Source organism: Stenella coeruleoalba (genome assembly GCF_951394435.1).
Source record: "Stenella coeruleoalba genome assembly, chromosome: 7".
NCBI classification, from domain to species: Eukaryota; Metazoa; Chordata; class Mammalia; order Artiodactyla; family Delphinidae; genus Stenella; species Stenella coeruleoalba.
Window position 1 is genome coordinate 54,662,992 of NC_137153.1, and position 24,464 is coordinate 54,687,455.

General features: G+C 40.3%; 1 protein-coding gene across 3 annotated transcripts in view; it reads left to right on the forward strand.

Moving 5' to 3' along the window:
- Positions 1 to 24,464, forward strand: part of SLC24A2 (solute carrier family 24 member 2) — a 242,518-nt gene that overhangs the window by 126,118 nt on the left and 91,936 nt on the right. For all 3 annotated transcript variants that reach the window (XM_079925518.1, XM_079925520.1, XM_079925519.1), the window contains exon 3: positions 23,699 to 23,807. In XM_079925518.1, the coding sequence (XP_079781644.1) occupies positions 23,699 to 23,807 (109 nt within the window). The remainder of the gene's footprint in view (positions 1 to 23,698; positions 23,808 to 24,464) is intronic.

Sequence of the window (24,464 nt, forward strand, 5' to 3'; positions counted from 1 at the left end):
GCATTCAAAATCAGTAGTTACTAAATAAAATCCACTGATTTTTGTAAGTGGGAAGAAGATTAATGAATTCATTCCGATCTGTATTTTAAAAAATTAATACCATCTCTGGAAGCTGGCTCTTGCAATCAGGAAGCATGAAAAGTCATGGCGTCACAGCCCCATATAAGGCACCTTCAAAGCCAAATCAAACAACAAATCAGGCGAACGAACTTCATTTGGTCTGTGTGAGCAGGACCCATGGGCATGCTGCTGGTTAGATGGCTCTGCATTAGTGAACTCATCTCCCAGAGGAGTTAGCTTAGCACACTGACCCTGTGGTTTCGGTACACTGCCCCCTGGTGTCAGCCCTATGCCAGGCCGTGGATTCTGAGCCATACAAGCTGAGTTCCGGCTGCGCACTGTCACCAACCTCTCTGCTTGGGCAGCCTCCCAGATGATAACTAGACACATCTTCACAGAGATCACCCTGCTCCCTCCAAGGTCGACCAGACACACCTCCCAGGGCCTGCTGGAGTATTTATTTCTTCCTCTGGTCCCAGATCCAGATGTGTGGCCCCAGCACAGGACGTGAGGGAGTGTGTGCAGTGGGCCTAAAGCTAGGACGCCTTGTAGCCTCTGTGCCACCTGGGGAGTAAAACCCAGGCACATGAGGAACCAGTCCTCTCCGGCCTGCATCTTCCCCCTCCCAAAAGCCAAGCCAGTCTCCCTCCCTACAACCCGTGCTGGAAATCTAACACTCCTGTTCCCACATTCTTTCCCACCCCCAACCCCTTGCACCCCAGCTTCTTCCATCCAGGCAGACCCTACCCTAGGTATGTGGGAGCTAGGTCCTCAGCCTACTGAGGTTGGTGCTGATGTTTTTAAAAGAAAAATGGAGACACATTTTGGCAATAGAATTGATGGAATTTGCTGGTAGATTGTTGTAGGAGAAAAGAGAAAAAGAAAAATTCAGCAAGACTCCTAATTTTTTGGCTTGAACAGTTGGGTAGATGACAATGCCATCCTCTACTCAAAGGGAGGGGGAAGAGTAACAGGTTTGGGGAGCAGAAAAAAACTTCCAGTGAACATGTGTTGCTTTTATAGTCCAAACACATACATGTTATTTTAAGTGTTAAAAAAATGTTTAAACAACCTAAAATAAACTAAAGAAATCTGAAGATATTTTGTAACATCTAAGTTTGTAATTGGACTGATCCCAACAGTACAGATAGAAAGGCACCTTCCTTAATATCTATGACCGTGAACTTTGGCCTGTGAGGTCTGCCCACTAGAAATGGAATGGAAATGGCGGATGGGCAGTTGGATGTGCATGTTTGGAGAGGACAGAGTCAGGACTAGAGATGTCTGTTGATGGTATTTAAGGCCAAGGGATTGTTTGAGAACAGAAGAGAGCAGAGTCCTCAAGACTGGGAAGGAGGGGTCAGTGAGGTAGAAGGAGAGTCAGGGAAGAATGACAGGAAGAAGACAGATGCTGAGATGTCCAGTGAGGTGTAAGCACAGGGACGTGGCCACTGCCTTTACACCAAAGTGGTCTTTGATGACTTCGATAAGAGCAGAATCACTGGACTAGAACATCAGTCTCCTAACTAGTCTCCTAGTTTCCACATTTGACCTCCTTCCAATCTATACAGCAGCCAAAGCCATCTTTTTAAAACTTCAATCCCATCAAGCCCTTGCTTGAAAAACTTCATTTGCCTATCATTTCAACTTAAAATAAAATCTGAACTCCCAGGGCTGGAACTGGGGTGAGGTGAGTGAGGCACAAAATTTAAGCAGGCATCCAAAATCTCAGTTCAAGATAAATCATATTTTAATGGAGTATTTTTTAAAAATCGCATTGACAAACAATAGCCCATGGGCCACACAATTGTTTTTTTTTTGTTTTTTTGTTTATTTATTTATTTGTTTGTTTATTTTTGGCTGCATTGGGTCTTCGTTACTGCCCAAGGGCTTTCTTTAGTTGTGGTGAGCGGGGGCTACTCTTCGTTGCGGTGCGCAGGCTTCTCATTGCAGTGGCTTCTCTTGTTGCAGAGCACGGGCTCTAGGTGCACGGGCTTCAGTAGTTGTGGCTCGCGGGTTCTAGAGCGCAGGCCCAGTAGTTGTGGCTCACAGGCTTAGTTGCTCCGCGGCATGTGGGATCTTCCCGGACCAGGGCTCGAACCTGTGTCCCCTGCATTGGCAGGCGGATTCTCAACCACTGTGCCACCAGGGAAGTCCAGCCGATTGTTTTTATAAATAAAATTTTATTGGAACCAGGGCCAGGATTAGGATAAGGTACATGACAAAGGGTCATGCAAGTACAGGGTCGGAGCCTATCTTTATTTAAAATTTTGATCTTTTGTTCAACATGGAATTTGTGCATTAATTTTGATTTTTTAAAGATTGCATTTGTATCATTTATATTACCAAGTTTTTTGATGCCCCCTTAAATTTTGTGCATGACGCCAATGAGACATTTGCCTCACCTTTGTCCTGGCCCTGCAAACCCCATATCAAGACCTTTACTTCCCGGTGAACATGTATTGTTTTTATGGTCAAAAACATAAGTATTAGTTTTTTTAAATGTTGAAGCAACCTAAAATAAACCCTAGACATGTGAAGATGTTTTGCCCAGCAGTCCAGAGAGAAAGGCACTGAACACTAACATCTAAAAAGGTGAAGATTCAACTTCTTATTTTCCAAATGGATCTGATGTCACTTATGCAGTGAGTGCTCAGCAAAGCATATGGATTAATAACAGCAGGGGAGCCATTTTTAGCTAAAACTGACGGCGCTTTCGTGGAAAGGTTCCAGGCAGATTAAAGTTGTATAAGACGTAATGCTTTTCGACTGCTTAAATGTGTTATGATCATAATTTTATTTTGTGACCTCTTCAGCAGAGAGAAGAGGTTTTTCTTATTTACCAGGTTATCAGTGACAATAACCAGGAAGCTTTGATTTCTTCATTCCTTTAATAAATTCAAGTTATTATACTGAAGCATGAATGATCTCAGAAATCTATTAACGAACTTATTTTTAAGAGTGCATATGGTTTGAGGTTTGATTAATAGGGTAAATATTTGTAGATTTTCCAAATTAACAAGAAATATTCTCTTTCTCTTGACCTCTCCCCACCCCCTTCCCTCATCACTGTGCCTTATGTTTTAAAAGTTGGTTTGCTTCCTCTGAATAACTGTGGATAAATGGATTCAGAAAGGCCTAAAAGCTATTGACTCTCATCTTAGTCAAGCTCTTATATTAAAGGAGGTGTGTCTATCTCAGTTTCCATATTGGAGATTTGAGAATCTGCTAATGCAAAATATTGTCATCATTACACTAAAAATTCATTATCCAGATATTGCTAATATGACCCCATGTCCAAATAAGATCCTTGATGAGAAAGACACATAGGTATGTACCGCGCACATACACATCCCCAAAGTATTTGCCTCACTGCTCAGTGGTAATTCTGTCATCTGGCTGGATGATGGCTGGCCTGACAGGGGACAGCTAGCAGGCTAATCTGGGCTGGCTCATGTGGTGGCTGGGCAGAATTCTAAGGGAACTTCTACCTGCGTGCAAGGGCCCTTGAGACCTAGTCTGGCATGCTGTCCCTTCCACCACATTCTCTTAACCAAAGCAAGTCATAAGACCAGCCCATATCAAAGGGAAGGGAAGTAAACTCCATCCCCTGATGTGGGGGAACTACAATCACTGTTGCAAAGGTTCATGGATATAGGGAGGAGAATAATTGCAGCCATTTTGCAAACAAACCACCACACATAAGTGGAAAACCCACACAATTACCTATAATATAGTGGCTTCACCCAGTGACATTTTAACAAATTTATGAGAGAGGGATGAAGAGCTGTGAGAAAGGATCTTTGCGCTGGGAAAACCACTTGCAAATGCAAAATGACCATTATTTGATGAGAAAATGGAAAAAATTGAAGCAGATTCCATTCTCATCTGTCTAGGGTGAGCATGACTGACTTGCCCACTTCTCTGCAGTTCCATGAAGTTGAAATTCTTGGCCAAAGCTTCTGAGAGATTCCAGATTTGTTCAGGGGTAGGAATTTAAACCTGGCTGTCTGCCATCTCTGAGTTTAGATATTTAATTCTTCCAGTTGTAGCTTCTTGTAATTTCATATTCTCATGTATGTTTGTTAAGTGCTATGTTAGAAATACAGATGTGACAGTCTAACTCATTGGGAAATAATCATTCCATTACAAAAAAACAAAACAGAGATTCCTTTAGCTATTCCAAGATGTTTAAATGCATGTGAATCTCCAATTCAACAGAAGGAACAAGTAAAGGGAAGTATTAGAATCATGTGCCTAATGAATATTCATTGACAATAATGATAAATTCAATTTACTAAAACTTGATTTCCTACAGAACTTCTTAACAATGTGTGTATTGGATAAAAGGGGGACTCATTTGGAGAAAATAACCTTTCCTCATTCAACTAAGTGCTCTCTAGTGGCCTGAAAGTCTGTGCCCTCCAGATGTTAACATAGTCCCTGATCCCATAGCCTCCAGCCTGCAGAGAAGACCTGCTTCCAGACCAGATGGTGCTGGGCATGAACCCCAACTTTATCTACATCTGTAACCTTGGGCTATTTAGTCAGCCTCACTGAGCCTCACTTTTTTCCAGCAGTAAAATGGGATTGACAAAGCTTACAGAGCTATAAATATTAAATGGAATAGAGAGGTACAGCTGTAGAAAACAAACTTATGGTACCAGAGGCTAAGGAGGGGAGGGTAAAATTGGAAGATTGGGATTGACATATACACACGACTATATATAAAAAAGGTAACTGGAGAAGTAACAACTGACACTGCAGAAATACAAAGGATCATGAGAGATTACTAAAAGCAACTATATGCCAATAAAATGGACAACCTGGAAGAAACGGAAAAATTCTTAGAAAAGCACAACCTTCTGAGACTGAACCAGGAAGAAATAGAAAATATAAACAGACCAATCACAAGTACTGAAATTGAAACTGTGATTAAAAATCTTCCAACAAACAAAAGCCCAGGACCAGATGGCTTCACAGGTGTATTCTATCAAACATTTAGAGAAGAGCTAACACCTATCCTTCTCAAACACTTCCAAAATATAGCAGAGGGAGGAACACTCCCAAACTCATTCTACGAGGCCACCATCACCCTGATACCAAAACCAGACAAGGTGTCCCAAAAAAAGTAATCTATAGGCCAGTATCACTGATGAACATAGATGCAATAATCCTTAACAAAATACTAGCAAACAGAATCCAACAGCACATTAAAAGGATCATATACCATGATCAAGTGGGGTTTATCCCAGGAATGCAAGGATTCTTCAATATACACAATCAATGTGATTCACCATATTAACAAATTGAAGGAGAAAAACCTTATGATCATCTCAATAGATGCAGAGAAAGCTTTTGACAAAATTCAACACCCATTTATGATAAAAACCCTGCAGAAAGTAGGCATAGAGGGAACTTACCTCAACACAATAAAGGCCATATATGACAAACCCACAGCCAACATCGTTCTCAATGGTGAAAAACTGAAACCATTTCCACTAGATCAGGAACAAGAAAAGGTTGCCCACTCTCACCACTGTTATTCAACATAGTTTTGGAAGTTTTAGCCACAGCAATCGGAGAAGGAAAAGAAATAAAAGGAATCCAAACCAGAAAAGAAGTAGTAAAACTGTCACTGTTTGCAGATGACATGATAATATACATAGAGGATCCTAAAGAAGCTACCAGAAAACTACTAGAGCTAATCAATGAATTTGTTAAAGTAGCAGGATACCAAGTTAATGCACAGAAATCTCTTGCATTCCTATACACTAATGATGAAAAATCTGAAAGAGAAATTAAGGAAACACTCCCATTTACCATTGCAACAGAAAGAATAAAATACCTGGGAATAAACCTACCTAAGGAGACAAAAGACCTGTATGCAGAAAACTAGAAGACACTGATGAAAGAAATTAAAGATGATACAAACAGGTGGAGAGGTATACCATGTTCTTGGATTGGAAGAATCAGCATTGTGAAAATGACTATACTACCCAAAGCAATCTACAGATTCAGTGCAATCCCTATCAAACTACCAATGGCATTTTTCACATAACTAGAACAAAAAATTTCACAATTTGTATGGAAACACAAAAGATCCCGAATAGCCAAAGCAATCTTGAGAAAGAAAAATGGAGCTGGAGAAAATCAGGCTCCCTGACTTAGACTATACTACAAAGCTACAGTAATCAAGACAGTATGGTAGTGGCACAAAAACAGAAATATAGATCAATGGAACAGGATAGAAATCCCAGAGATAAACCCACGCACATATGGTCACCTTATTTTTGATAAAGGAGGCAAGAATCTACAATGGAGAAAAGACAGCCTCTTTGATAAGTGGTGCTGGGAAAACTGGACAGCTACATGTAAAAGAATGAAATTAGAACACTCCCTAACACCATACACAAAAATAAACTCAAAATGGAATAAAGACCTAAATGTAAGGCCAGACACTGTAAAATTCTTAGAGGAAAACATAGGCAGAATACTCTATGACATAAATCACAGCAAGATCCTTTTTGACCCACCTCCTAGAGAAATGGAAATAAAAACAAAAATAAACAAATGGGACCTAGTGAAACAAAAGCTTTTGCACAGAAAAGGAAACCATAAACAAGACGAAAAGAGAACCCTCAGGAAGGGAGAAAATATTTGCAAATGAAGCAATTGACAAAGGATTAATCTCCAAAATATGCATGCAGCTCATGCAGCTCAATATCAAAAAAACAAACAACCCAATCCAAAAATGGGCAGAAGACCTAAACAGACATTTCTCCAAAGAAGATATACAGATTGCCAACAAACACATGAAAGGATGCTCAACATCACTAATCATTAGAGAAATGCAAATCAGAACTACAATGAGGTATCACCTCCCATTGGTCAGAATGGCCATCATCAAAAAATCCACAAACAATAAATTCTGGAAAGGGTGTGGAGAAAAGGGAACTGTCTTGCACCATTGGTGGGAATGTAAATTAATACAGCCACTATGGAGAACAGTATGGAGGTTCTTTAAAAGACTAAAAATAGTACTACCATATGACCCAGCAATCCCACTACTGGGCATATACCCAGAGAAAACCATAATTCAAAAAGAGTCACGTACCACAATGTTCATTGCAGCACTATTTACAATAGCCAGGACATGGAAGCAACCTAAGTGTCCATCGACAGATGAACAGATAAAGAAGATGTGCCACATATATACAACGGAATATTACTTGCCATAAAAAGAAACGAAATTGAGTTATTTGTAGTGAGGTGGATGGACCTAGAGTCTGTCATACAGAGTGAAGTCAGAAAGAGAAAAACAAATACCATATGCTAACACATATATATGGAATCTAAAAAAAAGTGGTTCTGAAGAACCTAGGGGCGGGACAGGAATAAAGTCGCAGGACAGGAATAAAGGGGCAGGACAGGAATGAGGACACGGGAGGGAGAAGGGTAAGCTGGGACGAAGTGAGAGTGGCATGGACTTATATATACTACCAAATCTAAAATAGCTAGCTAGTGGGAAGCAGCTGCATAGCACAGGGAGATCAGGTTGGTGCTTTGTGACCACCTAGAGGGGTGGGATAGGGAGGGTGGCAGGGAGACACAAGAGGGAGGGAATATGGGGATATATGTATACGTGTAGCTGATTAACTTTGCTATACAGCAGAAACTAACACACCATCATAAAGCAATTATACTCCAATAAAGATGTTTTTAAAAAAAAAGAAATTTTTAAAAAGTAAATAAATTTTTAAAAATTAAATACAATAGATAACTAATAAGGACCTACTGTATAGCACAGGGAACTCTAGTCAATACTCTGTAATGACCTATATGGGAAAAGAATCTAAAAAAGAGTGGATATATGTATATGTAGAACTGATTCACTTTGCTGTACAGCAGAAACTAACACAACATTGTAAATCACCTATACTCCAATAAAAAAAATTTTTTTTAATATTAAATGGGATAATGCATCTAAATCAATTCATTCAAAAGCTAAGTGCTATTGATTTGTCCCTCACCTGCATTTTTCAATAGACGCTAACACAAAACAAAGCACAGTAAGCGAACGACCCCACAGAACCAGGGGATTTCACTTGTTTATTTTTCTTTATCATTTGTGTGTTCCACGTCTATCCTCCCACACTAAATATTTGTGGTGGGCAATGGCATTCAAAGACACGGGGTCTGACGCCGGCCTCTGCTCACTGGGTAACTAGTTGTCCTTTTCCCATCCAGTTGCTTCATTCCTTTGAGCTGCACTTCCTTCCAGCTACCAAACGGTTTAAAGGAGATACTCATAGTTCTGCTAATGCCATGAGATAGCCATGTGAGAACACCTAGCACAGTACCAGTGCTTCTTTATGCCCCTGTTTTATTCCCCTTGGCATTTATTCTCATTTCCAAAATGGCCTGGCAGGTGAAAGAGGAGACTCTTTTCCTTTCTCTCACTTGTTTACTTTGGGTTTTTCGGCATCCTTCTGTGTTTATTCGAGGTGAGCATAATCACAGTAGTAAGCCGCCCTAAAGGCTGCCAAAGCCTGCAGACGGGGGACATCTGCAACAAACACAGTTGTGTGAGATGCGTGCCTGGTCCATGGAGCTGCCCTTTGGCACTCCGCCCAGTCTCTGCCCACCGAATAGAACTGGATCATCTGCAGTGACATTCAGATCTTTTTCCTGAAGAGTCTGAACTAATTGAGAACTTGTCGATGTGTGTAACATGCTTTGTGCTGCCTTCTGCTCTAGCTCCCCTCTGCCAGAACACACTTCAGTGGCATCGAGCTGTCATTGGATAGACTAGATGGGTCCTTCTGGAATTCCTTCTTTCTGTCATTTAGCAATTGATCATTTGTGCCCTTTGTAATAATGTCATCCAGCTTCCAAAGGGTGTTTTGAAAGCATTAGCTCAGCAATTCTTAACCTTTTTAGGGTCATAGACACTTACGAAAATCTGCGAGAAGCTGTGGATACTCTTCCTCCTGCCCCTGAAAATTCATATGTACACCAAATGTTACACATCATTTCAGAGATTTCACAACTCCCCTCCTAAATCCAGACTGTGGACCCCAAATTCCAGCACTAAGTAGTACTTGTATTTATAAATATTTGTATGGACAGTATTGTCCACCAATAAGCTAATAGCAAACATAGTCAGGAAATGAATATTTGTGTCTAGAGCAATTTTTTTAATGAACCAAATGATTTTTCTTGATCTGCTCTCATGGGTTGGTGGGATAAGTAAGGAAAGGAGGAGGTCTTCACAAGTAAAACAGATACTTTGTTTTACATACACTTAATAACTAGCCTTGAGGACAAAATTATAAATATAAAAATAATTGACCATGTTTAAAAAAAAAACACCATTAGGAGGTGTTAGCCAGTTAAGGCAACATGCCACTTATTACATACAGACAAAATGCACACGCATTCAGTATAATGATTATGCAGGAGAATGACCATGTCCTTAGAAGATTACATGTGAAATGTTTAGCATGACATCTGCCACTTACTTTAAAATGATTCAGAAAAAAATTATCAATATATACATATATTGATAAAGCAAATACAGAAAATGCTAACAATTACTGAATCTAAGTGGTAGGAGTATGGTGATTCATTGTACTACTCTTCAGGCTTTTCCTGTGTTCGAAATTTTTCCTTATAGAACCTTAGAGGATAAACACACATTATTTTAAGAGAAATGTCAACACAAGCACAATCTTTCACTTTTGGACAGGATTTTCTTCAATCAGTGAGCATCATTTTCCCACAGGAACATAATTTCACTATATTAGAATCCTGTTGTAAGATGTCCAGCATTCCTATAGCTGAGTAAATAATATACTTTCAGTGATGATATTATACAACATTATATGATTATTATCGTCATTTAAGATGCTCTCTGGGCAGTAAGCTTGTGCCCTGGGACCTGCTGCAAAATGAAGTCTCTAGAATTATCTAGAAGTTCTCAATGTCTAAAGCCAAGGCTTCAGAGTCAACAGCAATTAGAAAGAAAGTTTTTTCTACAGGATATTCCTCATGTCGTTTTCCCCTAATTCTGCAACAGATTTTTAATTCCAACACTGAAAATACTGCTGAGTATTTGGCCAAGAAGATGGTACTGACTGTAATATCGGCACTTCCTGGCTCCATTTGACAGTAATGCAGTTAGGATTCCCAGAGCATATCTTTTTCCATTTCTGTTATTGTGAGGCTACATCTGTTCTCAATGGTACACAATTTCCGTTGTGCTATTGACAGGTAGCAGATAAGATATGCCCTCAGAGACCACAGCCACTATGTGGGACCAGAAATTTTATTTTAAGGCCTGAACTTCCAACATTGTCAGTCCTTTAATACTTCATCAGCAAAAATAGAGCACTGTCCTTACTTAATGGCAGATCTCAATTTCATCTCTGTTTTTCTGGTTTGAACTTTGTCTTTATGCTATTGAAAGGATGCATGACATTGGAAATAATAGTTTATTTTTTAAATCATGTATTTTTTGTTCAAAGCAAGGCTAATGAATAAAACTCTAGATTTTCTTAAATAGCTCTAGGGAGGTTAGATGGCTTCCATTTTCTGAATAAATTTCCTTCTGCAGGAAGGTGAATTCAGAGTGTGTTTCATGTTTACTTGAGGAATGCAGAGAGAGTGATGCCTTGGACCCAGGGAAGTATAGCCATTAAGAGCACATAGTTTCAAGTTAGACTTCCTGCATTTCAACCCCAGTGCCTTCACTTACTACCTGTATGACTGTGAGCAAGTCAGGTAACTTCACTAGACCTTCCACTCCTGATCTTTAAAATGGGTATAATAGCAATTGGACATCCATAGGCAAAAAATGGATCACAACCAAAACTCATATTTTATTCAAAAATTAACTCAAAGACCACTACTCAATACTCTGTAATGGCCTATATGGGAAAAGCAGCTAAAAAATAGTGGATATATGTATATGTATAACTGATTCACTTTGCCATTCACCTAAAATTAACATAACGTTGTAAACCAAGTATACTCCAATAAAAAAAACATATCGGGGCTTAAATGTGAAACATAAAACTAAAAACTTCTAGAAAATAATAGAAATAAAATCTTCTGGACCAAGGACTAGGCAAAGAATTTTTAGATGTGCTACCAAACCCAGTGTGTCAAAAGAAAAATTGATAAATTGGACCTCATCAAAATTAAAAACTTTTGCTCTGTGAAAGACAATGTTAAGAAGATGAAAGGACTAATTACAGGTGGGGAGATAATATTTGCAAACCACATATCTGGCAAAGGACTTGTATCTAGAATATATAAAGAACTCTTGAAACATAATATTTTAAAAAAATCCAGTTAGAGGGACTTCCCTGATGGCACAGTGGTTAGGAATCTGCCTGTCAGTACAAGAGACACAGGTTCAAGCCCTGGTCTGGGAAGATCCCACATGCTTCAGAGCAGCTACGCCCATGCACCACAACTACTGAGCCTGCACTCTAGAGCCCATGAGCCACAACTACTGAGCCCGAGTGCCACAACTACTGAAGTCTGCGTCCACAGAGCCCATGCTTCACAACAAAAGAAGCCACTGCAATGAGAAGCCTGCACACCACAACGAAGAGTAACCCCCGCTCGCCGCAACTAGAGAAAGCCTGCGTGCAGCAACGAAGACCCAACGCAGCCAAAAATAAAATATAAATAAATTTATTTTAAAAATCCAATTAGAAAATGGGCAAACGATAGGCACAAACATTTCACTAATGGGGATATACAAACAGCAAATAAGTGCATGAAAAAATGTTCAACATCATAGGCATTAGAGAAATGCACATTAAAACCACAATGAGATATAACTATACCTATTAGGATGGCTAAAATAAAAATTAGCGGCAATACCAAATGCTGCCAAAAATGCAGAAAAACCTGGATCACTCATACATTGCTGGTGGGAATATAAAATAGCACGGCCACTGCCACTCTGGAAAATAATTTCGTTGTTCCTTTTAAAACTATAAATGGTTTTATAACCCAGAAATTGTATTCTTATGCATGTATCCTACAGAAATGAAACTTATCCTTATGCAGAAACTTGTACATGCATGCTCGAAGCGTCTTTATTCACCATAGCCCCCAACTGGAAACTACCCAGATGTCCCTCAATGGATGTATGTGGTTGATCCATATCATAGAATACTATTCAACAATAAAGGAACAAACTGTTGATATCTGCTACAACTTGGATGACCCTCTAGGAAATTATACTGAGTAGAAAAAGCCAGTCTCAAAAGGATACATACTGCATGATTCCACTTACATAACAATCATGAAATTATTATAGAGGTAGATAACAGATTAGTGAGTACCAGGTGATACGGATGAGGAGAGGGGTGGCTGTAGATATAAAGGGGTAGCAGAAAGGAATCTTATGGTAACGGTACAGTTAAGTATCTTGATTACAGTGATGGTTACCTGAAGCTATACATGTGATTAAATTGCATAGAGCAACACAGATGCCATACACACCATACACAATCACAAGTAAGTGCGCATGAAAGTGGCACAGTTCGAGTGAACTCAATAGATTGTACATGCCAACTTCCTGGTTTTGATATTGTACTATAGTTGTGCCAAATGCTGTCTTTAGGGGAGGCTGGGTAAAGTGTACACAGCACCTCCCTGTACTTTTTTTTTTACAACTACCTGTGATTCTATAATTATTTCAAAATAAAAAGATTTTCTTTCAATGCTTCCTAATAGAACCTTCCACCTAGAATTATGACAAGGATTAAATGAGCATTTAGCACTGTCTCTAGTGTAGTTAGTACTCAGTAAAAGTCAGCAGGGATTTTATATATTAATGGCCACCTTTGCTACTTAATTGGAAGACTACGTCTTAGAAGAGAGATTTAAACTAGAATATAAATTCCATGAGAGCAAGGATTCGGGCTGTTTTGTTCACTAGACTATTCCCATACCTAGAACAGTGTGAGGCATATAAGGTACTCATTAAATATGTGTTGAAGAATGAACGAAAGAGTGGTTTTGAAGATACCATGAAGGAAGATATTTGGCAAGTAGAGCACAAGGGCATAACTTGGTAATATCCAAGGTAGGACATAGATGAAATAGCTCAAATGGCAATTTGCCTGGACTGCCTATGAGAGCAAAGGGTAGGAAAGATAAGTGATCTGTGTAGATAAATTTGAAGCTTCATGTGATTCTCGTTACTGTAGATTGCATCAGCCTTAGGGGGAAAGTGCAATGGTAACTGTCTTCGTGTCAGGCCCCAGTGGTGGGATTCGTAGTCTTTATTGTGTACCGTACTTTTCTAGGGTGCCCAGGTATGTAATGGTCAGTGTCCAATGGAACTGTTCCTTACTCCCATGCTCTCCACTTCACTACATGGTGGTCCTGTTCCATTCAGTGCTTCCACCACACTCGCCTCTGCCACTACTATTGCAGGTCCCATTCAACCACCAAAAAGAAGACTGGCTCTCTGAGTTTAAAGGACCCATGCAATAGTGCTTGGGCACAGGGTCTAGGGATTAAGCCAGAGAATCAGTACCACTCTGTATTAGTCCAAAGAGTTTCTGCTGACCGTGACCTAAGCCCAGCACTGGGTCTAGGTCCCTCAACTCTTTTCTGTCTCAGGGTGAGTTTCCTGCCTATTTCAGCATCCTCCTTCCTTGCAAAGCACGAATCCCACAACTTTCGAGCTGTCAATCAAGAGATCCGTGTTTGCTGAGCATCCGCGGGATGCTGGCACACGGGCAGGCAAAATATAAAATACAAAGATGTGTAATGTGTAAGACACCCATGTTCAAGAAGGTTACGGTTCCAACCAAGCAAGCAAAATGGCAAACAAGCAATGGGGAATAACTGTGAAATGATGATTCTAACTACAGTCAGAGTTCAAAGAAGGGAGCTTTTATAGTATGACATTTCTACAAGTATGAGGAAAGAGTAGCCTGGTCGGTGCACACATCTCAGATACATGGGAGGAGAACGGTTCAAGAAGCAGTGGGTCATTAGCAGTGTCAGATGCTTAGAGGAAAGTGACACGGTTCGGTGTTGGACTAGAAAGAAGCCACGTGCCTCCAACCTCATTATATATGAGTGTGTGGGCTTGATTTCACTTATTTATTATGAAATGTGTATTTGTTGAGCATCTAGCACTACTGTGCTGTGGAATAATATAAAATGAAAAAAGCACTGTCTCTGCCCTCAGAAGGATGCTCAGTAGTGGGAAAGAGAGGGATGAAACAAATAATACAAAAGAATGAACTAGGGAGAAAATGGCGGGACACACAGAGCCTGAGTAGAATATGAAAGTAGCCAAGCTGTGTTCGAAATGAACCCACGACATGGGTGATCTTAGTTTCCTCCTGGCCTCTCTTAGGAACAGGAGAGCAGATCAAGGAAGGGGACCAATTCTCAATATGACTGCATTTGCAGTGGAAAATGTTATATATTTGTTATTTGTGCCCTCTGTTGTTTTCCCAAAGTTTAATTACACTTTTATTTTTTTCTACTGAAGTATAGTTGATTTACAATATTGTATTAATTTCTGCTGTACAGCAAAGTGATTCAGTTATACACATGTATACAACATTCTTTTTCATAGTCTTTTCTCACCTACTGCTGAGCCATAAACTCCTTAATACAGGTCACTTTGATGTATGGATAAACTAGTTTGAAGTGTTACTTGAACCTACGCCATTGTGAAGGTTGTAGAAGTGCCTCTGTGACCTTCAAGACATTCAGAAGAAAATTTATGACAATTGTAGACAAGTCTAAATAATAATGCTGGAGGAGGCGAAAGATCAAAAAATAACCTCTGTACTTTCTGTATTCCCAGGCACCAACTTTGCGCCAAATGAACACAAAATCTGTCGTTCTGTATAACAGCAATCACCTGGCAACGATTTTCTGGCTTCCATTGGAAGTCAGAGCTCATAAATAGTTCTTAATATAAAATAGTAAACTAATTTTACTGTATTTGCAGTTCTAGTGACTCCTTCCCACAGGCCACTGCAAGGAAAATTCCAGTTTCTTGTTTCCCCAATACTTAGGCTCTGGAGCCCAGCTGTCTGAGCTCATATTCCAGCTCTGCCTCTTACTGGCTACATGGACATGGACAAATTGTCCAACATCCATTAGCCTCGGGGTCCTCATGTATTAGAGGGGGCAGGACTGGTTATAATACCTGTTATTGTGAGGATACAATGAGATATTATACACGAAGCTCTTGCCACGCACTGAGCTTTCAATAAATATTATGCATTATTACTGGAATCTGCTTTATTTGTGGCAAATTATTCTGTGGTATGACCAGCGCCAGCATTTGTCGGACTTTTAAGTTCACATCATCTTAGACACTCTTCCTTGGAAGTCAGGTAATCCAGACTTAACATGTGAGAGCACTGGGGTACTTTACCAATCAAAGGAAATTTGTGTGACTAATGCCAGAACGCCACTAACAGATTGTGTTTGATTGGCATATCAAAATGGCTCATTAGCAATTGTGAGAATTGCTCAAATGACACAACAAAGTATATTGGCAACATCTGGATTCCTAAGGGGGAGGCGAGAGATGGCAGTGGTGATCAGGGTTGTTAATTCCTAAATTAAGCGAATTAACAAAGGTGCTCAGTATCCCGAGTACAGAAACAGCCTGAGGCACTTCCTGCTTCTCTCTTTCCATTTACAGAATGGGGATTAATGTCTTTTATGTACCTACTTAATAAGAAGGATTCAGTAGGGGCTCTTAGGGGTAGATTTAAATAACCATCATTACTATTAATTCAGCCTCTGGAGCAAGCATTAGAGGAGCTTTGGTTCCTGACGCAGGACCGCACAGTCCCCATTCTGCCTGAGTGGCCTCACTCTCTCCTGCCACCTGGTTGCAGTTTTAGTAGCCACGTCAGGGACCCTAGGAGGCACAAGGTGAATCCTGCTCTCGGGGGTCTTACGCTTCCACTGTTTGGGAGGCTGGCTAGGGCAGTTGTGGTACACACCCAGTACAGCTTACCAATTCAGTGAGAAGCATTTAAACTCCTTTTTTGTTTTTATTTTACTCTTTGCAGCTTTATTGAGATGTAATCGACACATAATATATATAACGTCCGTAAGTGTAGGGGTCCTACCTTCTCTGAATCTTCCAGCCTCCAGAGCTTCCTGATCAAAACCAGGCCCACTAAAGTATAGGAGATGCAAAACGCTAGCCTCGCCTTGCCAATCCTGTATCCTTCAGACAATGCTGATTCATGGGACAGGGACAGAGTCAGGAGCCAAACCAAGGAAATATAATCTGTTGTGACATCTCCTCTCCCCTGGGCTGCCAACCTTGGGCATGCTCAATTAACCGTACTCTAGTGTCCTACACAAATCACCTCTCACCATCCTAATCAATGGAATTTTCCTGCTTCCCTTAGAAACCACCCTGTTCTCTAAGCCGGTTCACAACGCTGAACCTACTTGTGGCATATAGTTTGTCTTTATTCTCCCCTGTGGCTCTTATTATTAATAGTACTGATAGTAGAGCTAATACATAGCATTTACCATGTACCAAACATGGTCTAAGCACTTTACATGTATAAACTCATTTAATCCTCTCAACAACCCTCTGAAGTAGTTACTATTATTATCCCCATTTGACAGATGAGGAAACTAAAGCATAAAGAGATTAAGTAACTTGTCCAAGGTCACATGGCTAATAAGTGACAAAAATAAGGAAATGAACTTGCACAGTCTGGGCCTGAATTCCATATTCTTAATAACTGTATGACACCACTTCTCATCCTACGTTATTTCTTCCCTCATACAACTATTTAAAAGGTAAAATGTTGTTCCTAGCTGTCTCTAAGCAATTTCACTTCCATTTCATTTCTTTGAAGGGTATCTATTCTTCTGAAGTTTCTTTCTACTATCCCAAGTATTTTAAGATCATGGGAATTATTCAGATAAATCATCAAAATGCTTTGCTTCCAAAGTTTCTATTACCGTGCTTTTTACTTAATTTCTGTCCTTTCTCTCCATCCCACTGTGTTTCTTTAAACCAGAGTTGCAAGTGGGTATTCTTGCAGCCTGGGCTGCCACCTTCAGCGCTTCACTGATCTTTGAGATTCTTACTTTCCTAAAGGACAGTGACAGTGGCGTAATTACCTGGCAACCAGTAGTAAAAGTAATTTGAATTTAAATCTCTTCGTATTTCTTCCTTTAGGAATTTATTTAATCCTGTTCCCCTTAATATTTTAGGGAGTATGTGAGGGGCACAATAAAGGGAGGCAAAGGGACATGATTTTGCGTCTGATTAAGAAGTGGTTGGGTTTCTTTCATTTTAAATTTCAGATTTGAAGTTTTTGCACCTTTTATCCAGTCTTCCCACAGGCTTTGAGGTTTATTCATCTTTAACCAGAAGGGAGATTTTAAATGTTTTTGCTTATTGAATGTAAATGTATTGAAAGCACAAGGAGGCATCATTTAATACTTCCTTGTTAATTTTTTAAATGAAAATCAATCATTCAAATCATCCCTCACCCAACCTTTCTAAATTCTAAGACATTAAAGTTAATATCAATTAAATAATGGATTAATATTTCTAATTGCCAGCATATATGTTTTGTATCACATTTATGACAAAACAATTATACTTTTAAGTCTGTTCTTGTAGACTTTATAGTGCTTCTGAGTCCTTTGCACACTGAATGTAGGTGCATTTCACAGGACTTAGTGAAAGGTTATGGTGGTGGAAGTTTATGGTTGTTACCTGACTGTTGTGAAAAATTGCTTGTCTTTCTATATCTGTTGCCAAAGCCACTGGCCAGAAAATCCACCCTTTATTTTACACACTTGTCTTTTGGCACATGAAATCTTCCCAGTAACCCACTTGATAATGTAATCTGCAGGTAGGTGATTACCAACCAGAGTAAACCGGGGGCTGTGTGTTCATGATGTAGCCATAAACTGTGCAGTATTTGCCTCATGTTTATGTGTGTGAGGTAGCCCTGGGGGCCCGTATGCAGGGTAAGCTCTGTACAAAGTCACATCAAAACTATGCTTAGTAGTCAGGGGAATCATTTCTAACCAGTGGCTTTTAAGGGCCAAAGGAAGAGAGGTGGTTTAAGGGTTTGTGAATGATTGATAGCATTAAAAATACTTTGTAAATGAGATGTGTGTTTTATTATCCGGGATGGAGGAATGTGGTACTTTCAAAACACCTATCCAACGGGTAGCAAAATTCCCACATAGAATGGGGTTTCCACCAGGAAGGACAACAGATATTAATGGCATCATCTCAGTTGCTCAATTATTTGCAGTAATTAGTGAGAGGGTCAGTTTAAATTAAAGTATTGAATTACAGGATACTTCATGTTAAGTAAAAGAGGTATTCTTCAAGAATTGCTGTGGAATACTATGAATGTGGCTTAACAGATCTTTCCTATAACTGGCACAGCCTTTGTGAACGGACCACCAGGAATTGGGCTTTGAAATTGGTGCAGCCCAAGTGTATGATATTTCGGTGCGTTTAAAATTAAGGAAATTAAAAAAGCAGAATGCGTAATAAATATGCCGAGATTCATCCTCAAAGTCACATCAGTCCTCTTTTGAAGTTGTCTTTTCTGTGACATCCAGTGGGTTAGCATAGACTTGCCAGATGTTCAATGGCCCTGAAAAGAAAATCACCACACAGAGGCCAAAACCCAGATACTGAGTTAAATAATCCAGTTCTTAGAAACACTACGAGCTGTGCATATCTGGATCATTTCTCTGGTCCTTCACTAGTCACTTCCAGTGTAATTAAAGCCCCTTTAAAATTGAATTCCTAACATAATCAGAGGCACATTTCCAGGACTGTGAGTCTGCTTCAAGATGCGGTTAGAGGGGGGCTAAGTCAGGTGAGCATCAGGAGTCATCAGTAGAGGTGGGCAAAGCCCTGAAAATGAGCAATTATCATCATATGTCACATTTCTCATCTCTTTTGCAACAGGGCTACATAAAAGGAAAGTGCAGGGGTGTTTTAATGGCCTCAGCTGCCGTTTGTGTGTGTCCCTAAATTTACATGTTGTAACCTGATGTATATTCATGTCTGCAAATTACACTTGAAAGTAAACTAATGATGCCAACCTCTGCCGACATTAAGCAGTGGGAAATTTTGTAAAGGATTGAGACCTTTCTCTGCACTGAGTTTTATCTTTGTAGAATCTATGTACAACACGCTTTCTCTACGTTTATTGTGTCTTATGAGCCTCGTTGCTTATGAGAGAAAAAGCAAGTCAATGGAATAGAAATTTTTTTCTTCCTTTCAGACCAAAGGACAGGTTGGGATTTTTTTTTTCTTCCTCAAATATTTTTTAAATCTATCTTTTAAATCCAAACTCTCTGCTGGTGATATTTTTGTTCTTAGAAAGACCACACTTTTCTTTCCTCAGTTTCATCCCGTTCCTTCATGTTCTGTGATATTGCTGTGGTATCAATCCCAGCTCATAATTATTTGCCTCCCGTTTAGCCACAAGGTGTAAATTTGCTACCTGAAAAGGCGTGCTCTGACAGTTAATCTCCACGTGTGTCCAAAGGCTGATCTGGACGCACTGGATAATTTGCCTGGGGGATTGTTCTGTAGAAGGGGGGGCCATCTGTTGAGCTGTCTAATGTGGAGACGAGAAAATGAAAGGACTGCCAGAGAGAAACGGGATCATACGGTGGCTTTTAGAGCAAAAAGGAAATCAAAGGACAATTTCAGGTCCAGTCTAGTTCCCCAAGCATGTTTCTGGAACTAGGGAAGCAGGGATATTTTCTTGTTAGTGTTTTTAGAGAAGTCACCGAGAGAGAGTCCCAAATTAGGAGGTTCTGGCAAATTTAGTCATGCCTGCGGGCTCTACTCAGAAATTATCTCCAGCCTAAACTCTTCCGTTTGTGCCTGAGCCTTACAAGTTCTTCAAGGGTCTGCAAAAGTGTTTGGGACCAGAAGAAAAAATATATGTTGACATTGACTCTAAGATCCAAAAATTATCTACAAGATTATGAAATGTTTAATTGAATGTTGACAAAATATGTACTATCAACTTCATTAAGTATTAAATTTAGCCTTCTTAAAAATTACATGAAACCAAATCACAGATTCAGTTTTCTCACTTTCCAAGATTTCTAGCATGCCAATCATGAATTAAGTGAATTGCATATAGCCAATAATTTGAAATGCAAAATTATAAGAATCCTTTCCATGTTTTTTTTTTTTTACACAAAAATGTATATCGTAGGTGGGATGTGAGGGCATCTTCACGTTCTTTCTGTGATATGTGTGGTAGGACTCAAAAAAGAGAGCCCAGGGCCCATGAAGATTTTAAAACAGCTCTGCCCTCATCTTCTCTACTCCGAGTGTGTGATTAGTCCTGAAGACACAGGTTAGCAAAGACGCTAATTGGAGAACCAGTGTCTTCTTGCTGTATGCACCCGTAGTTGAGGTGAAGTGACAGAGGCAGTGGTCTGATCACGAGGAAGTTCCCAAGGCACCTGCATACCGTTGGAAAGATCACAGGACAGTGCCTGGTTCTGTTGAAGAGGGAGTGTTCGTATTAAGCGGGGGAAGCAAAGCCATCCAGTTTGGGACATGTTAGAAGAGCACCAGTGTCCCATGTCTGAGTTGTGTTCTCTCCCAACAGATGACCGGCTCTCACGTGCCCTTGTGTTTTAGTCAACTTTTCTCAGTGTGACAGATATTTCCTTTTCTAGAATGGAAAATGTGAAGTGGTGGGGCAGGAAGGAAGGTGGATTATCTGGATTCCATGTGTGATGACCTTAGTCTTTCCTCCAAAGGCTTAACGTCTTCAGGCTTTTATTTTATTCATCACACTTGGGACGGTGAATGTCATTTCCCTCCGAAAGATAAGGAATATGACAGGTCCTTGTAATCCCAGCCCCAAATGATGACCACTAATAAGAATAACCACTAATGATTCTTGCAGAACTTTTTTCTTTACATATACTGCAGTATTATTAATTTATTTTCTTTTATAAAATGAGGTAATAAATAAGGCTTTTAAATTTTTTTCACTTAACGATGTACCTTAGATATTTTTCCTTGTCAACACATGTGTACTTAGCTCATTCATTGTAGTGGCCACATGACATTCCACTGGATGGCTGGACCACAATTGATTTAACTGCCCTCTGTTACGGGACATTTAAGTTGGCCATTCGGCTTTGATCTTTCAAGCAAAAGTACCATATGCCTAAATAAACCATGATATATTAGCTAGAAATAGACACTCTTGACCCCCTGCGTTGGCATAGTCCTTCCCAGGAGCAGAAAGAACCAAATCTTTCCCTATACTGATGCTTGTGATTAAATGTAAAACCTATATGTGTTTAGTTATTTCTGTGTCTTCTGTTTCTGCCTTTTCCTCTTATGCAGTCATCTGCAGCCAGGGACAAGGATGAACAGGCTCTACCGGTAGGAAGCAGTGGCCTGGCCTGTACCTGTTCATGTGCCTGTGGAGGGTGTGAGGGCAGGGGTGGGCAGAAGGGGCTCTTGTGCTCAACATCCTCTCCCTTGGAATACTTAAAGGGTTTAATCTGCTGGTGTGTGTATGCTCTGTCCTATAATTAGTGTCAACTGAATTCTTACATTCAATGACAGATTATTTCTGGGACTGGGTTTCAAAAAGGTTGAGTTCTCTCTTTCACTTGGCATGGAAAAGTTGAAAGAGGGAGATATTTCCAAATTACATTCCAAGGGATGTTGAGCAGATATTTGGGGACAGCGAGGGATCTAATGCTTGGTATCTGTTTGTGTACCTGCATGCACCTGTTTTTTTGGTTGGAAGTTTCTTTTGGTTCCATGAAAAGAAATGCTGCATGAGATCTTTATATTCAATATATACATAATGCCCCGAAGACTGCTTTAAGTTCTGTAGACATAATCCTAGGCTAATGAAGATTTCCACAAGAGAGTTCTTTCAGTTTCCCAAAACAAGGACCATAGTAACAGTGATTATGACAAATTATTAACAACAAACACATTTTCCAGTTCCTGTCCAATTAACATGTCACATTTTGTATTGTGCAGCTTAGCAAGGAAATGACCATCAGTTTTTGTGTTCAACCATCAAACAGTGATTACATTTCAACTCTATTCAAATCTTTTAACCTTGCCCCTAAAATTTTTTGAGCCTTAATCTTCTGAATCAAATAACACAATGCATTAAAAAATGTTCCAGATTTTTGAGGCTGAAAGGACTAATAATGAAGATATATATGACCCCATTCTTCCTCCTGTGATGCTCAGAGCGGAGACTTCTGACATGCATTGAGAGCCCATAGGATATGCCTGATCCAGTACTGGGCTATGGGTGCAAACCCAGTCTCTTCCTTTGTGAATCATGATCTGGTTCACCAATGAGACACTAGTAATCCCCTCTGATTCTTCTCCAAACCCTGTAGAGTTGGAAATGTTATTTCTAATAGAATATCAATTATAATAAAATCACACTAAAAAATTCAGATTTCTCCATGTATCTCACACTGACATTTTACCCATACTTCAAGCTTACTCTGGGTTTCATGTTTGTCTCCAAACATGTGGCTCAGTTTTAATAAGTATTCTGTAAAACAAGGGACGAATGAGCAATAGTTTGGAAACACTGTCCAAGTTAATCAAGTTAACCAGATTTCTTTAGTGTTAGACTTAGTGGTCTAATGTGTATCTTAAAACTCTAAAGGTGAGTTGGTCTAGGATGTAGCAATGTCCAAATATATTTGGTCATGGAGTCTCTTGTGGGACTTTTCTTGGGAAACCCCCTTGTGGATCTGGAGTGTGATGGAATATTTTGCAAAACCCTGTAATATAAAGGACTCTCTGGAGCCAGGAAGGTTGTCTGTGGATTCATAATAGGGGATTCTCTCTCTTCAAATCTCATTTAACATAGACTGTAAGGCTCATGGATGAGAGCTGTGGTTCCCATCGTGGAGATGAGGTACCCCGGAATGTGTGCAGGACGTCCCTTTGCGGAGCAAGGGGGAAATATTAGCACCTCTATTGTTTGCCTTCTTTGTTACTCTTCATTATTTCTACTTTTGCAAATGTTTTATGATATAGATGCCCATATTTTAGTATGTGTCTGGATATAGATAGAGATACATATGGATATAGATACAGATATAGTTAGATGCATATATACACACTCAAAAATTTGACTGATAGGAGGCACAATACAGACATCTTAGAGACCACCCACTGGTTCAGAGAACAGATTTTGAGGGAAGCAGAGCTGCAACCCATTCCTCTAGCCTCCATTTTTTATCTGTGTGACCCGAACACCTCATTTCACTTCTCTGAGACTAAATTTCCTCATCTGTCTAAAGGGAACAATAATGGTATCTAGTTCATAGGGTTCAGTCAGAGAATGGAGGTGAAGGCTATGGCACGTTGACTAGCATATAATAAGTTCTCAACAGATGATAGCAATTAATCCTTTAGTAGGAGAGGATGTGAGAATGCCATTCCTTCAGGAGACTTTGAAGGAATGTGCGCGGAAGATCTTTGGTTCCGTTGTGTGTGAGCCTCTGACAGACTAGGTGAGGACTTGCCTTGCATTTCTGAGCACTAACGGCCTCTTTGTCTGGTCCCTCTGCTCAGGCGAAGCCGCGTCTGCAGCGGGGTGGAAGCTCCGCCTCCCTCCACAACAGTCTCATGAGGAACAGCATCTTCCAGCTCATGATACACACCCTCGACCCGCTCGCTGAAGGTAAACATCAAGCTTTCGCTTGAGGGGGGGGGGGGGGGGGGGCGGGGACACGATGTGCAAAGTCCTCTTTCACGCTTCCGTCGCAAACCGGCTGATGTCCGCGTGTTAACCTCTGCCAGAGGCAGCCCTGGCCCTTCTGCGTGCTTATCTGCAACCGCCCAGCTCACGATCAGAGATTTTTCACCACGAGCAGGAGTGGCGGTTCGTTTGCTGATTCTGTCTTTTGATGCCTCCAGCATAAATACAGTACGCTACGAGGCGGAGAAGACAAGAGCGGTTTCCCTCCCTTCCAGCTAGAGTAACAGTTCTCTTTCGTCATCCTGCTAAGTTTCAAAATGAAGTTATAGGTGAAGAAAAATTGATAAATTGTACATCTTAAAAAAAGAAAAGGGCTTCCCTGGTGGCGCAGTGGTTGAGGGTCCGCCTGCCGATGCAGGGGACACGGGTTCGTGCCCCGGTCCGGGAAGATCCCACATGCTGTGCAGCGGCTGGGCCCGTGAGCCATGGCCGCTGAGCCTGCGCATCCGTCCGGAGCCTGTGCTCCGCAACGGGAGGGACCACAGCTGTGAGAGGCCCGCGTACCGCAAAAAAAAGAAAGAAAGAAAGAAAAAGAGGAGACAAGAACTCCATGACTTAGGAGGGCTGTGATTAGTTTGG